At 39.4% G+C, this 14,415-nt stretch overlaps 1 protein-coding gene across 2 annotated transcripts; it reads right to left on the bottom strand.

Annotated features, from left to right (window-relative positions):
• Positions 1–375: 375 nt before the first annotated feature.
• Positions 376–14,170, bottom strand: LOC109102897 (FH2 domain-containing protein 1-like). Of its 2 annotated transcripts, none has more exons than XM_042737800.1 (12): positions 13,966–14,170; positions 10,921–11,376; positions 10,065–10,126; positions 8,390–8,492; positions 6,465–6,550; positions 6,276–6,376; positions 6,018–6,088; positions 5,831–5,938; positions 5,609–5,679; positions 3,731–3,848; positions 3,483–3,647; positions 376–2,596 (listed from the first exon to the last, which is right to left on the bottom strand). In XM_042737800.1, exons 2-12 carry the CDS (start codon positions 11,260–11,262, stop codon positions 1,151–1,153), a joined length of 2,673 nt encoding a protein of 890 aa, XP_042593734.1. In that variant the 5' UTR covers positions 11,263–11,376; positions 13,966–14,170; the 3' UTR covers positions 376–1,150. The 2 variants fall into 2 exon arrangements, with proteins under 2 accessions (XP_042593734.1, XP_042593735.1); XM_042737801.1 differs by lacking the exon at positions 13,966–14,170 and adding an exon at positions 13,596–13,613.
• Positions 14,171–14,415: the final 245 nt, after the last annotated feature.

Below are 14,415 nucleotides of genomic sequence, written 5' to 3' on the forward strand. Positions count from 1 at the left end.
GAGTTTGGACACAGTCAAGGGTGCCTCATAATGAGATCACATGACCAGCTGTACAACTCACTTCTGTATCACTGGACCATTTCAGTCACTGACGTTAATGATGGGTGACACTTGCTAGTGGGGTATTTCTACAATAGCAGTGATAATGAACAATGTTCAGCTCAAATACTTCATCCATAATCACAGGTGTCTGTATGAAGTCTGAAACTTGGTGCACCTTTAAAGTCCTCATCCTTACTTAAGCATCAGCTTTTGAAGAAGCTTGTTGACGGGGATATGAAGGGTAAAGGTCAATAATACCTTGGTTATATTAACCAGCATTCATTTAATGTTAAATAACATTTACTTGCAGGAAGAATAACAGTAAATTCATTTTTATTTCAAATACTCATTATTTACAAAATACAAATATTACAAATGGCAGCTGTGTTTTTGATTCTGTTAATTTAACATTCCATATAAACAAAAACAATCAAGTACAGCAGATAACCACAAAGACAGTTTCTGCCAGCATTAAATCTCTCTTTTATCTGTAAAGTGCATCAGAGTTGAAGGAAAACCAACATGTACTAATGGACACACACCTCACACACAATTTGCTTTGGGATCTTGAAATAATTCATGCATGATTTTAACTTAAGTTTTGCATCATTATTTTGTACCTGTAACTCAAGTAAACAGTCAATCTGACCTGAATCGAAGGGCAAGTTAAAATCAACATCCCACATGACATGAGCATTCACTTGAGTCTTTTTGACTGTGGCAACTCCATTCTAACATCACAAACACAACACATAATGAAAGAAGGTTCTGGCAGGAATCCTTCTGATGTGTGCTGTAACCTGCACAGAGCACTCGAGCATTCAGAGGTAGAGCTAAAGACAGTGCTGGACGAGACCGTTTCCATCAAAGTCCTGAAATGAGAGTCAAAATTCGCTGTGACCTGAATAGCAGTCACTCTGCTCGGATGCCTTACAGTGTCCATTCTGGGCCGACCCAATGAAGGCCTCCTTTATTTACTGGCCTTCTGCAGATTGAGTTGACTGCTCACACAAAAACCTTGACAGCCACCAGTGAAAATCATATCAATTTAATTCCTTACACATGTTACGACATGCACAGATAACATCAAGCCACTGCCAAGCAGATATCATTTCCACGTGGGCTGGGCAGCCGGTTTGTGAATAGTAGAGCCTGGGATTCTGGTGCCAGGGGTCTTGGTTGACTTGGCTTTGGCTGCACTTATGATGGCGGTGCGGATCGTCTTCGCAGTCGTAGCAGCGGTGCGAGAGTGTATGCTCGGGGGAGACTGGGATTCAGAGTTGGGCGCTAGGCGTTTGGAAACACGAAGTGGCGAACCCCTTACAAACGGCTCCTGACACTTGTCCTTATCCTGGGTCAGCTTCTCTGTAGTGTTACCTTTTTGTTTCCCGGTATCGGACGGGGCGTTTACCCTCTGGCGTGCATTGCTGTTGCGTTTGAGTTCATTTAGCGATGTGCGAATGGACGAGGGACGTGTAGGGGAAGGCCGTGACACCTGACAAGCAGACAAACCGTCCGCAGGAGTCGGCTCTGCCTTCGTGCGCACTCTAGGGATCCCGCTGCTGTTGGAGGGCCCTCCTCGCTGTACCAGCAGTCTTTTGGTTGGCCCTCGAGTCGGCGTCTTAACCAGACGGGAATCGCCCTTGGCGTGCGGTGAGCTTGTGCCGTCTCGCTCCTCGGCTTCCCGCTCTTTCTTCCATTTGGAGCAGTGATTGGTGGTCGTCCGTGTCACAGTTGGAGAAAGGCTCTCGTAGGAGCGTAGGGCCCTCACTAGGGTGTGACACTCCAGCGCCGGGTAAACGTGCTCTCTTTCTGGGCTACAGGGCTCCTGGGCTAGATCTTCAGGAGGAGAAGATGCACTTGACCAGGTCTCTCCCGTTTGAGATTCGCCATTTCCACACTCTTTATTCTTAGCATCCTTCGAGGTATCGGTTTCTATCTGCGTCAGCCTTTCAGAGGCATCTTGAACCGGTTTCTCAACTTTCAAGACTTTGTCAGGGGATAGTCCTGTGAGCGGCGAGACATTCACTGCCCCCTGCTGATGTGACGTTTTTGTTTTTCCCAAAGCAACAAAAGCGTTATCACTGGGGACTGTTCTCGTATTCGGCCTAGAATGGCTTTTCGTAGCATTCGGGGAAGCCACTGCATCTCTCTGCAGGTCACATGCTGAATCTGTGCTTGAACGCTGAGCTTGTTTGACTTTATTTATCCCTTTAGTCTCCTCAGTGTTGGCATCATTCTTCAGCAGCAAATGTCTAAGCTCTGAGTCTCTGCTGAATCCTTCAGGATCGAGAGCACGTAGGTCTGAGTCCTCTGATTGTTGGTTGTGAGATTTCACGCTCCTCTCGCCGGAGCGGAGGAAGTACTGCGAGAGTCTGCGCAGGCTGTGGCGGCTCCCCGTGTAACTCAAGCTCCTCTGCAGCGCGTGCTCCAGCTCAGACGACTCCTGCTCCGCTTCCAGTCCGGTGCACAGAGCCAGAGATCGACGCTTTTCCACATTCTCACGCTCGCGCGCCAACCGCCGCTGCTCTTGAGCTTCCCTCTCTGTGTTCTCCTGTTAGGAAGCAAATAGGAACGAATCGTGTTTGAGATTCTGAACTTTATTTCCATAAATCAGTTTAAACCGACCATTTCAATGAACTGATGGGTCACAGATTATTTCATCAATTAAAATATTCATAGAAGCCACTGGACATTTTCCATTTATTAAGAAAAATGCATGCAAGTAAATATAGTATACATTAGCACATTCAGTAATTGGATATTAACAAAAATGTCTACATTTCTTACGTGAAAAATCCCTTTATTTTTGCTTATTTACATGCTTTTTATTGGCATAATCTGTAACTAGCATTTTACTACATCTTTTACATTGAAAAAAAAAAAAAAGTTTAATGCTTGGGTGACTTTGTTTGAAATCATGGTTCTTCCAATTGCATTAAATGGATTCCAATCTAATTAAATGGATTTTTTCCTGTTTTCTCTTAGAGAATATTTATTAGTGTTGTCAAATGACTAATCGCATCCAAAATAATACACATGCATGTGTTAAGAAACATGTTGTTTTTATATTAAATATATTTATATATAATATAAATTCTATAAATATATGCACGTATTTTCATAATATTTACTGTATATGTGTGTATTTATATATACATAATATGCACAGTACACACACACATTATGTAAACAAAATCTTCTATTTTTGATGCGATTAATTGTTTGACATCACTAATAATTATATTATCAATAACATTACCAAACCAATTAAGCATCACTTAAGTGCTGTTTAAGTGGCTATGAGTCACTTTTACATGACCAAATATTAAGTTAAACTATGTGTGTCAGCTTTTTGCAGCTCTAGCTAGTATGGGACATTTTAAACTTTATTTGGTTGTTTTAATTTTAATTTAAAGAGACACCAGGATGCTGCTCACCTGCACGGCTCTTTGGAAGCGATGGCAGAAGCAGTGGAAGATATGACAGGCCTCCTCCAGTTTGAAGGATTTGTCATCTTCACAGAAGAAATCCACAAGGGCCTTACTGGTCTTCTGTAAGCTTTCCAGCTCGTCCAGAGACTCCTGCAGCCTCACTTCCGCAACCTGAACGAAGAAATTATGAAATTGCAATCTGAATAGACACATGAACATTTGTGAATATAATTTTGACATCGATGGGAACGAACCTCTAGAAATTTTCTGGTCTGCTGCTTGATTTCAGCATCAGCCTGAGCTCTAACTCGGAGTTCAGCGACTCTGCTCTGCAGTCGAGAAAGATCCTCCACCACAGACTCTTCTGACAACCTGACCAGAAAAAAACACTGTGATTTAAGTTTTCTTTCTAATATTAATCACAGAGGAACATGTTATTCTAAGGGCAATATTTGTGAAATGTATTAAAAAAGCAAATTTCACAAAACCTTTTGAAAACTGGGTCATATTTCACTCCAACATAAAAATAAAAAAAGAAAGTCAGAACAACAACAAAAAAGTCTGATGGAAAATATTTAAAAAATAGTTTTGTGTTGCTGCCTTATGTTAAAATGCTTTAAATTACTTTTTCCCCCACATTACTCTACACTCCATACACAATAATGGCAAAACAAAAAAACAGGTTTTTAACATCTTTGCAAATTTATTAAAAATAAAAAAACTTAAATTTAATTGCATAAGTATTCAAACCCTTATTTGGGACAGCAGAAATTTAGCTCAGGAGCATTCAAATTGCTTATAGATGTTACTATACTTCGAGTGAAGTTAACCTGTGGCAAATTCAACTGAATGGGTATGATTTGGAAAGGCACATGTCTTAAAAAAAAGGTCTAACAGCTAATAATGCACATCAGAGCAAAAACCAAGCCCTGAGGTCAAAAGAACGGCCTGTAGAGCTCAGAAACAGGTTTGCGTCAAGCCACACATCTGGAGAAGAGTTCAGAAAAGCATTCTGCTTCATTGAAGGTTCACAGAAGCATTGCAGACTCTGTTTCCCTTAATGGAAGAAGTTTGAAACAACCAGGACTCTTCATAGAGCTGGCCTCCGGGCCAAACTGAGCAATTGATGGAGAAGGGCTTTGGTTAGTGTGGTGACCAAGAACCTGATGGTCACTCTAGTTGAGCTCCATGATCATTTGTGGAGATAGGAGAAATCTACAGAAGGACAAACATCACTGCAACACTCCACCGATCTGGGCTTTATGGCGGTGTAGCCAAACTCAGTTCTCTCTTCAGTGAATACACAAAACACACTTAGAATTCATAAAAAAGCACCTAAATGACCCCCAGACTGTGAGAAATAATATTCTCTGGTCTGAAGAACCTCAATTCCAAGCATCGTGTTTGAAGGAAACCAGGCACTGCTCATCACCTGCAAAGTACCATCTCAAAAGTAAAGTGTGCTGGTAGCAGCCTCATGCTGAATGTTTTTCAGCGGCAGGAACTGAGGGACTCGTCAGAGTAGAGGAAACACTCAATGCACCAAGATATTGAGATAACCTTAATGAAAACCTAGTCTAGAGCATTCAGAACCTCAGACTGGGCAGAAGGTTCACCTTCCAGCAGGACAATGACCCTAGGCACACAGCAAGAGTGGCTTATAGACAACTCTGTGAATTTCCTTGAGTGTCCCAGCAAAGAGCCTGGGCTTGAACCCAGTCAAATATTTCTGGAGAAACCTGAAAATCTGCCTTCATCCAACCTGACAGAGCATGAGAGGTGAAGAGATGAGGAGAAGGATGGCAGATAATTGCCAAATGCTGATGAGCAAAGCTTGTCGCATCAAACAATAAAGACTTGAGCTTGAAAACTTATGCAATATACTTATTTCAGTTGTTTATTTCTAATAAATTTACAAAGTTGAGACAATTCTGTTTTTGCCTTGTCAGTATGGTGTATGGAGTGTAGATTGTTGTGGAAAAAAAATTAATTTAAAGCAGTTCAACATAAGGCTGCAACATAAAACGTGAAATAAACAAAGGGGTGTGAATTCTGGAGATGAATCCATTGATATTCTACTGGATTTGGAGCTTGGGAATTTTGACACTATTAAAGCTTGTTTGTATCCTGACCTTGAAGCTGGACCGACGTGACTCAAGCGTCTGGGAAACATCAGCAAGTCTTTATCCTTCTTCACAGCCTCCTGAAAGTGAGAAGAAAAAAAAAAAACACTGAATTTGATCCAGAATTCTGTCCTACTGATTCCATTCTACCACTATAACCACAGCAGCTTTGTTTACTTTGTTTTTATCTATGAAAGTGTGGCTTATTACATGTTTACCTGTGACACTTACCATGGCGACAAAGTGGAGGAGGTTCATGCCTGGCTTGTTGGCTTTGGTGTCGGCCAGTTTGAGTAAAGAGGAAATCCTGAATCCAGCAGCATTCCCAGCATAACCACCCTGAGAGCACAAGAGACCTCAGTCTGAATTCACACCAGGAGATACGTGCTGATGCACAAGCGTCAGATAAAACACTTACAGCGTTCATGTAGTTTCCCGCCTTGAGCACCAGTCGCAGGATGTAGTGAAGCTCCGGGCAGCTCAGCAGCTCTGCACAAACAACACGTGAGCGTCAACCCTCCATCAGGATCCACTTACACCCTCACATACCAGAACAAAACTCCATGAAAGGCTGAGCACAAGACTTCGGATACTCAGTGGCTCACACGTGAACTTCATTTAGGAGGTGAGCTACAGCTTTCAGGTCCAAACAAATCAAGAGAGAGGAAGGTTTTACCTCGAGCCGCCTCCCGCAGACATCTGGCCGCCACACAGAGAGAGGTCACCGCAGGGTCAAACTCCTGCTGGAGGATCATGACGTCCAGACGCATGCGAAAGCTAGAGAGGATGATGATGATGATGAGCAGACTAATGAGTGAAGAGTGAAAGAAACTATGACGCGGAGCATTCAGTCCTGAACTCTTACCTGGGTAACTCCACCAGCGAGAGAATGAAGAGATCCGGCTCTGCCAGTAAACTACGGTCACCGCTGAACCTCCTCAACCTGGCCTCCTGGACAAATAGAAACAAAGTAGATGTATATGTGATGATGAACACTGTATACTAGTCGTTGCACAGTATGCTGGCAGTATGGTAGTATCGCGATACTAAAGTATTAGATTCACTGATTATAACAGGGTTGTCAACGTTGGCAGCCTGATTGGAGTGAGATTTTAATGACATGGACTCAATCAATCACACACCACTATTTGAGGTAATTTACTAATTTTCTTCATCAAAATCCAATTACAGTTTTAATTATATAAAGTTTCTATAAACGCTCTAAATCATTGCACTTATTTCTCTTTTGATCTGCGTCTGTTTCATGCATGTCTTTAAATGTAAAGGCCACAGTGACTCTTAATAATTCATTGTAATAATTAGCTCCTCTAATCTTTTCGTATTCTATTTGTTTTCTTTTTATTTGTTAAACAATTAACAAAAGCAAAAAAGGCCTCTAACACTAGCTTGCTGTATTCTTTTTCTATTCTATCTGATTTATTATATAACTCATATATGTGACCCTGGACCACAAAACCAGTCATGAGGGTCAAATTTTTGAAATCTCAAAGCTGAATAAATAAGCTTTCCATTGATATATGGTTTGTTAGGATAGATAGGGCATTATTTGGCCGAGATACAACTATTTGAAAATCTAAAATCTGAGGATGCAAAAAAAAAAAAAAAAAAAAAAATCAAAATATTGACAAAATCAGCTTTATAGTTGTCCAAATGAAGTTCTTAGCAATGCTTATTACTAATCAAAAATTAAGTTTTGATATATTTATGGTAGAAAATTTGCTAAATATCTTCATGGAACATAATCTTTACTTAATATCCTAATGTTTTTGGCATAAATAAAAATTTATAATTTTGACCCATACAATGTATTTTTGGCTATTGCTACAAATATACCCCAGAGACTTAACACTGGTTTTGTGCTCCAGGGTCACATATAATGCATATCATTGTTCTTTTGTTGACTTCCATTGTCCACATTTGTAAGTCGCTTTGGATAAAAGCATCTGCTAAATGACTAAATGTAAATCCTTTGGAAGAACTCATTCCTTTTCTGTTTGTCTCAGTGGTTTAACTTATATTAAACAAACATTTACACATGATAAGAAATTCGCTGGAAATAAAAGTAGTTGAATGCAAGAGAATGTTTCTTTTTTGCTGAGTATATATGGATTTCTGTAAATGGGGTTTAAATTGAATATGTATTGAATATTTGAATTATGAATTAACACTATTGTTTGGTACCATGACACTTTGTACAGTATCACTATACACGTCTGTGGTGTCATGACATGCACTTTTTTCCAATTGCAAGTGAAACAGCATAAGAAATGAACCTGAGAATATTTTCATGTCAAAGACTGTGGAGCCACAGAGCAACACACACCTCAGTTACATAATAGTCACGCACCAGTAGCAAGTTCAGTTCAGTTCAGTTCAGTTCACAGCCTTTAACAGCTGGAATGAAGTTTTACAGAAAGTTTGTGCCGGTGAGCTCCACAAGAGCTTCCCTTTGACCAGACTTACTTCAAAATGCTGTCACACCTATTCATTCTTTGATTTCACTCATATTATATTGTGGCTTTTAGTATTAACTGCCTCAATTTTCCTCTTTACAGAAATTATTTCTAAGGAAAATCGTCTCCTCCTCAGCCCAGCGAGATTTTTCCTGGTCAGAAGTATTAGATATCTAATAATCAGAAAGTGTAACAGGAGATCATGTGGCATATACAGATGATTTCAAACAAGCAGCAACACGTCTAATTGCTTTTAATATGAAGCAGACCGAAGCGTGGAAGGACAGACGTGTCTGTTTCTGTGTGGATACAATACCTCTTCATTATCAGGCAGCAGCTTGCAGAGCTCTGACAGTTTCTCAGCTCCGTAACGCTCTCCGATCCCTCGCCGCACATCCTCCACAATCTCCCGAGCAGCACTGAGGGAAGAGCAAACACTCGGAAAATTATTATTATTGAAGTTTTAGTACTTTCATTTAAACTAAACCAAAATGAGAAATGCTGCTTTGGCAACTAGCTGTAATCAAATAAGCTTGTTTTCTTTTCTTTTAGTCATTTATTAATTAGTTTTTTAATTTAAAGAAATTAAAATTGTTTTATGGTTTTAGTTAATAATAATCCTGGTATATATGTATGCAATTACAATGGAAGTCTATGAGGCAAGTGTCCCTTTCTGTGTAAACAGTCCCTTTTCGGGGTCTAGCGTGTGAAAACATAGTACGTACTGCAGACGGACAGAGAAAGGTCAGTGACTGCTTTTTAGCACAGTAGCATCACATTAACATTCACATGGTTTCTATGGTAATCCTTGTAAAAATGCAGTGCTTTCTAACACTTCTCCAGTGCAACACTTGCCCCAGACTTTCATTTTAAATGCATTAGTGCAAATATGATTTTTTTCTTTTAGCAAATAAATGAAAAATACATTTTCTGTGGTAATCAGCTACAGAAATCTAGTATCTGGACAGAGTTTTGAATTTGGTCCCGTTGTCCTAAATTAGGTCACAGATGCTTGTCAGTCCAGTTTAACTTGGTTTCTTCAGGCCAGAGGAAAGGACACACACACACGTGGTTAAAATCTGGTTATTTTATATCAAAAGTGGTTCAACAAGACCACACTGGTTTATATTTTTAATTTTTTTCTGGCCTTATTGTTCATGTCAGAAAGTACTGAGGCTCTTGCGGTTTTCTGATTGAGTGCAAAATGAAAAAAGGTACATGGGTCTACGGCAACAAAGACCTGCTTTGGCCACGGCTGAGTATAATTCATACTAGCAGACTTCAAAAGTGTGCGCTTACACACACAGGGAAATGTGTTTGCCTGCATAAGCACTTCTCTGTAATTCCTCCACATGTTCTGACAGATATCAGTCCCACGGAAAGGCTTTCCAAACTCAAATGGGCACAGCTCCACCCATAGATTTCCTCAGCAAGCAAGTGCTGACATGAAAAAACAACCCTTTTACATAAAACAAAGACAATTGCATTGAAAGGGATGAATAATGATTTAAGGCTTATGATTTCCTGTATGAGCTGCCTTCACTCTGTAACACTTCACTGGAAACACCTGAATCAAAATTGACATTTAATCTCAGTACAAATTATGAAAAGCCAGTGCAGAGATCAGAGTCCATTTCTCATTAAGCCTCATTTGGCCAAGAAGCAGGTGTGACCTTTAACCACGTTCAGTGCCCATCAAACCCAGCTGTTCTGACAGGACAGCATCTTCTGAGGGCAATCAACGGCTCAAAAATAAACATAACCTGCAGCTATTGCCTGTCTGAAGTGTGAAGACGCTCGCTCTAGGAAACCTTCACTTCCTGTTTGTAACAAATGGGACAATATCGCTGCCCCCATTTCTAAAACGGCCAACAGAGATGTCTATAGTGCAGGGTGGCCAATTTTTGCAGATAAATGTACAATATCGTCTTTCATAGTGGTCTGGCTAATCTATACGGTTCATAACTAGTAAAAATGAAACCAAAACTTACATTTTCAACTGCCGCAGAAATATCCCAACATTCATGCTGCGTTTTGAGTCAAGCAGCGTAACCTGTAAACACAAATTCAGGTAATCAGCACACAAACTCAGACAAGTTTGCAAAAGTAACCGCTTAGTTTAAATAAAACAATAAAAGTTGTTTAAAAGCCTTCATTAAACATGCTGTAAATATAAAAAAAAAAAGGAATAAAAATAACTCAATACATACATTAAAAAAAAAAAAAGAAGAATGTTTTGAAAAAGTCCATTGCCTTTGACAATAAATTAGGACAATTACTGCAAATATTTTTTTTTTATTAAACATGCAGATGAGGTCTTTGTCATTGCATCTAGTTTGTCCAGCATCTTGAGCCACGAGTGTGTGAAATGAAATGCTTAACTTTCGTAAAACTCTAATCTGTTCCATTGCTGAGCTGTTTAAAAACACAAAAACGTCCTGTGCTTGAAAGTTATATGATGGTCATGACCTTAAACCAACAACGCAGGGCTTCAATCAAAAGACCAACAATTTAATGCTGCAAAAAAATAAAAATTAATTGTAGCTTTGTACATCCTTAGCTTCATCCATGTGGTTTATTTATTTATTCACTTTTTAATGCCATGCCAGCATCAATGTTATTTTAATGGCGATCTCTGAATAAATTATACAATGTATACAATTAACAAAAGGTTCTAAAAGACTTTGTACACTAGACAAAAATTCTAAAATGCATTCAGATGAGACAATTTGAAATAAATCAGTTAGACACACCTCTGAATAAAACCCTTGTCTATTTACATTGAAAACAGTACATTCAATATAATTTGTTTTCATCCATGTGCTAGATAATGAAACTTGTTCTTACTTTGTCCACACTCGTCTCTTGTGGAGACCCGCACTGGCGTGAACCACGCCGGAAGCCGCTGGCCCGGTCTGGCCGGTCACCCTCTTTTTGCCCAAAAAGCTCATCCAGAGAGCTCAGGTCAATGGAGAGCTCACAGTCCTCATCCGTAGAGCCGCTCCACACGCTCTTACGGCCCTCCACGCGCTCTTTGGGGATCCGCTCCCAGTTGAGGTTGCGAAGCCGGTGTTTGCGTCCAGAGTCGACTCGGGACAGACCGCTGGCTGAGACGGGAGGAGGTGGAGGAGGAGGAGGAGGAGGAGGAGGAGGAGGGAGAGAGGGTGGAGGGATGGGGATGGTGGCCATGAATTTCACTTCTTGTTCTTGGGTGTCAAAGTCTGTTCCATGAAAAGTTGAAGATTTAGTTTCCAAACAAATGATATAGCACAGGTGAAAAGTCCTCACGGCTGTGATGCATATCTGCGGGGAAACAAGACAGATACACTGAAACAACAACTTTTACACTGCAAACAGCATGCAAATTAAAATCAATAAGAAAAATATATCAGAACAAAAATAGATCAACTAACCAACTTCTCTAAATAGCTTGTGACTAATCTATAATTAGTTGTGAAAATACAATGAATAGTTATAATTTAATATATACTATCATTTAAAAGTTTGAATTAAAAAAAAAAAATTCTTTTTTGAAAAAAAAGTCTCTTATGCTCACCAATGCTGAATTTCTTTGATCAACATAAAAACACTAAAAACAATATTACTGTTTCTACAAGTATTATTGTTTTTACTGTTTTATTTCGATACAGTATACAATTTAAAATTATAGCTATAAATTAAAATAAATGTTCTCTATTTTATATATAAATATTTTTTGTGATGCAAAGCTGAATTTTCAGCACCATTACTCCAGTCTTCAGTGTCACATGATCCTTCAGAAATCATAATAATATGATGATTTGCTCCTCAAGAAACATTTCTGATCTGCAGCTTAACAAATGTGACCGTAAAGGCATTCATAATAATGTTACAAAAGATTTCTATTTCAAATAATTTCAATATTTTAAATCAATGAATTAAAAAAAAAAAAAAAAAAATACATTTTAACCTAAAAATAACTACCCAGACATAATTTTGGTTTAATAGCAAAAGCAAAATTTCCTGTTTAACAACTAGAGCCCAGCTGATCACAGCTCCTATAGCATGGCCAGATTACATCATGCAGTTCATCCTCACTTGCGTGTATTAAGCACACGAGCACCGATCAACAAACAATGAGGCTGTTTACAGCAATGGGGCAACCCAAAGTGAGCCTATGGGGTCAGGCACCTGGCAGCTCTTGTCACCCAATTAACACAAGGGTGTCTGTGCTTGTGCTGCTGCCAGGGAAGAGTTTGACCTGAGGTTACACTTTCAAAGGGGTCCAAGGTGTTGATGCTTCCCAGCACGTGAAGCACTCAAGCCCTGTGTGCTTCCTTCCTCCTCGGAGAAACTCCTGCCAGATGTGCTGTGTGCTCGGAGCATCTACACACCCTACGTGATGCTCCGTCCTCCAGGCCAGCTAATGAACGCAAATGAGGCCAAAGGACAATGACAGAAGAAGAAAAAAAGTGAAGCGGACACAGATTCTGGATTACTGGCAGAGCAAACAAGAGTGTGTGCTGCCAAAAACACGAGCATGCCGTAACTGGAATCCATGTGCACTTACAAATACTACAGTCTGCACCGTTTACCACTTTTAATAATAATAATAATAATCAAAATGAAAGAATGGGAATAAAAGTATAGGAATCGTGTGCTGACATTAAAACTCTTCTCACACTGTTCCTACTCTCAACCATCAATGAGGTGCATCCTGGGATGCTTTTAAACAGTACTGAAGGAGCCCAGGTGGAAAAAAAAGTGCACTTCCATAAGTGCTTAAAGTGCTCTACTTTCACACACCAATTTTGTACTTAATACTTAAAACACATTCTTTAGTACTTCTTAAGATAAACGTCGAAGTGTACTCAACCGTGCTATTTTGGGACATCGTGAATATTAGCTAAATACTTTTAACACACTATCTCTGTATTTCAAAAATGCATTTAGTTACCACTTGTAGTACACTTGATTGTACTAGTGTATGAAAATGGGTCCTTTTTTAAATACAGAGATAGTATGTTATAAGCACTTTTTAGTACCAAAGAATTTTTTAGTACATTAGTTACAAAATTAGTGTGAAAATAGAGCACTTTATGGGAGTTCACATGTATTCTGGATTTTGTAAATTTAAAAATAAACAAAATAAATAACATCTCCAGTATTGATTGATAATGTAGTCGGAAGATGTTTATTAAAGAACCTGCACCAGCAAACCTCTCAGTGCACATCATCTTAAAAAGTCCCACTACTGGCCCATTTATATCAGTCTACCAGAAACTTGATAAGGAGAGAGAAACAGAAATAGAATGGAATTGACAGACAGACAGAATAGAATGTCGCAGTTTAAAACACGACTTTATTTCGTGACTACAGAAACTTGACTGAACTCGTTACTTTTTAATTATTTTCAATACCACCTGAGCGCGCTCTATCAGTCTTTGTTACACAAAACATTTGGAAAACACAGATGATAAAAACAAGTCGAAAAACTGCATCACGTCACATTTTCTTCCCAGACAGTTTAGTTTAATACACACCGATTAAAGCTTTTCGAGCAACTCTGTGAACGCCTTGGAAAGTTGTCTCTGAGGTCGGCGTCTTCGTCGAAAGAACAATATTTGCTTATTAAACACTGTTATTTTGAAACACAATTGAAATTATATAAAACAGCTCCAGTTGAAATGAGTGGGACAGAAAAAGCATATTTCAAAAACACAGGATGAACGTGCAATTAGTGTCGACGTGCCTTAAAATAAATAAATGTGCGATTAAAAATGGCAAAGACACGAGACACAATGGGAAATATTGTTCAGTAAAACTGCAAACTCAATGCTAATTCAAGTCAGAGAGGTCAGTGTGGTGTGCGCTGCAGAGGGAAGAGAGAAGCACAGATAAAACAGTACTTACGGTTTACTTCGTATCATTACGCATGCAATCCGATTTAGAACTAAATAAAAAAAAAGCTATAAAAGAATTCCCCGTCCTCTGTAAGAAATGTCCACGCGTGTCTATGAGCATAAAACACTGGCAAGCACACACTGAACGCCGGGGCGTCCCATTAATACACAGTCCACCGAAAACTCCCAAACTTTTGGTGCGCTCTCTAGTACGCAACGCTCTCCCTCGTGCGCATGCGCGGCAGGTGATGCGCTCATTGGGCTTCCCCCACGGGAATTTACCAATCCTACTACGGGAAAGAATCATCTCATGAATATTAATTACGTAACGTGCCGCTCGTCTAACTGATTTAGCAGAAGCGCACATTTGTAAGTAGTGGACACGCCTACAAAATCGTGAAAATTGACTACATGATTTACAAAAAAAAATTAAAATAAATAATTAAAAGATGTTACTAAA

Source organism: Cyprinus carpio, chromosome B14 (genome assembly GCF_018340385.1).
Source record: "Cyprinus carpio isolate SPL01 chromosome B14, ASM1834038v1, whole genome shotgun sequence".
Taxonomy (NCBI): domain Eukaryota; kingdom Metazoa; phylum Chordata; class Actinopteri; order Cypriniformes; family Cyprinidae; genus Cyprinus; species Cyprinus carpio.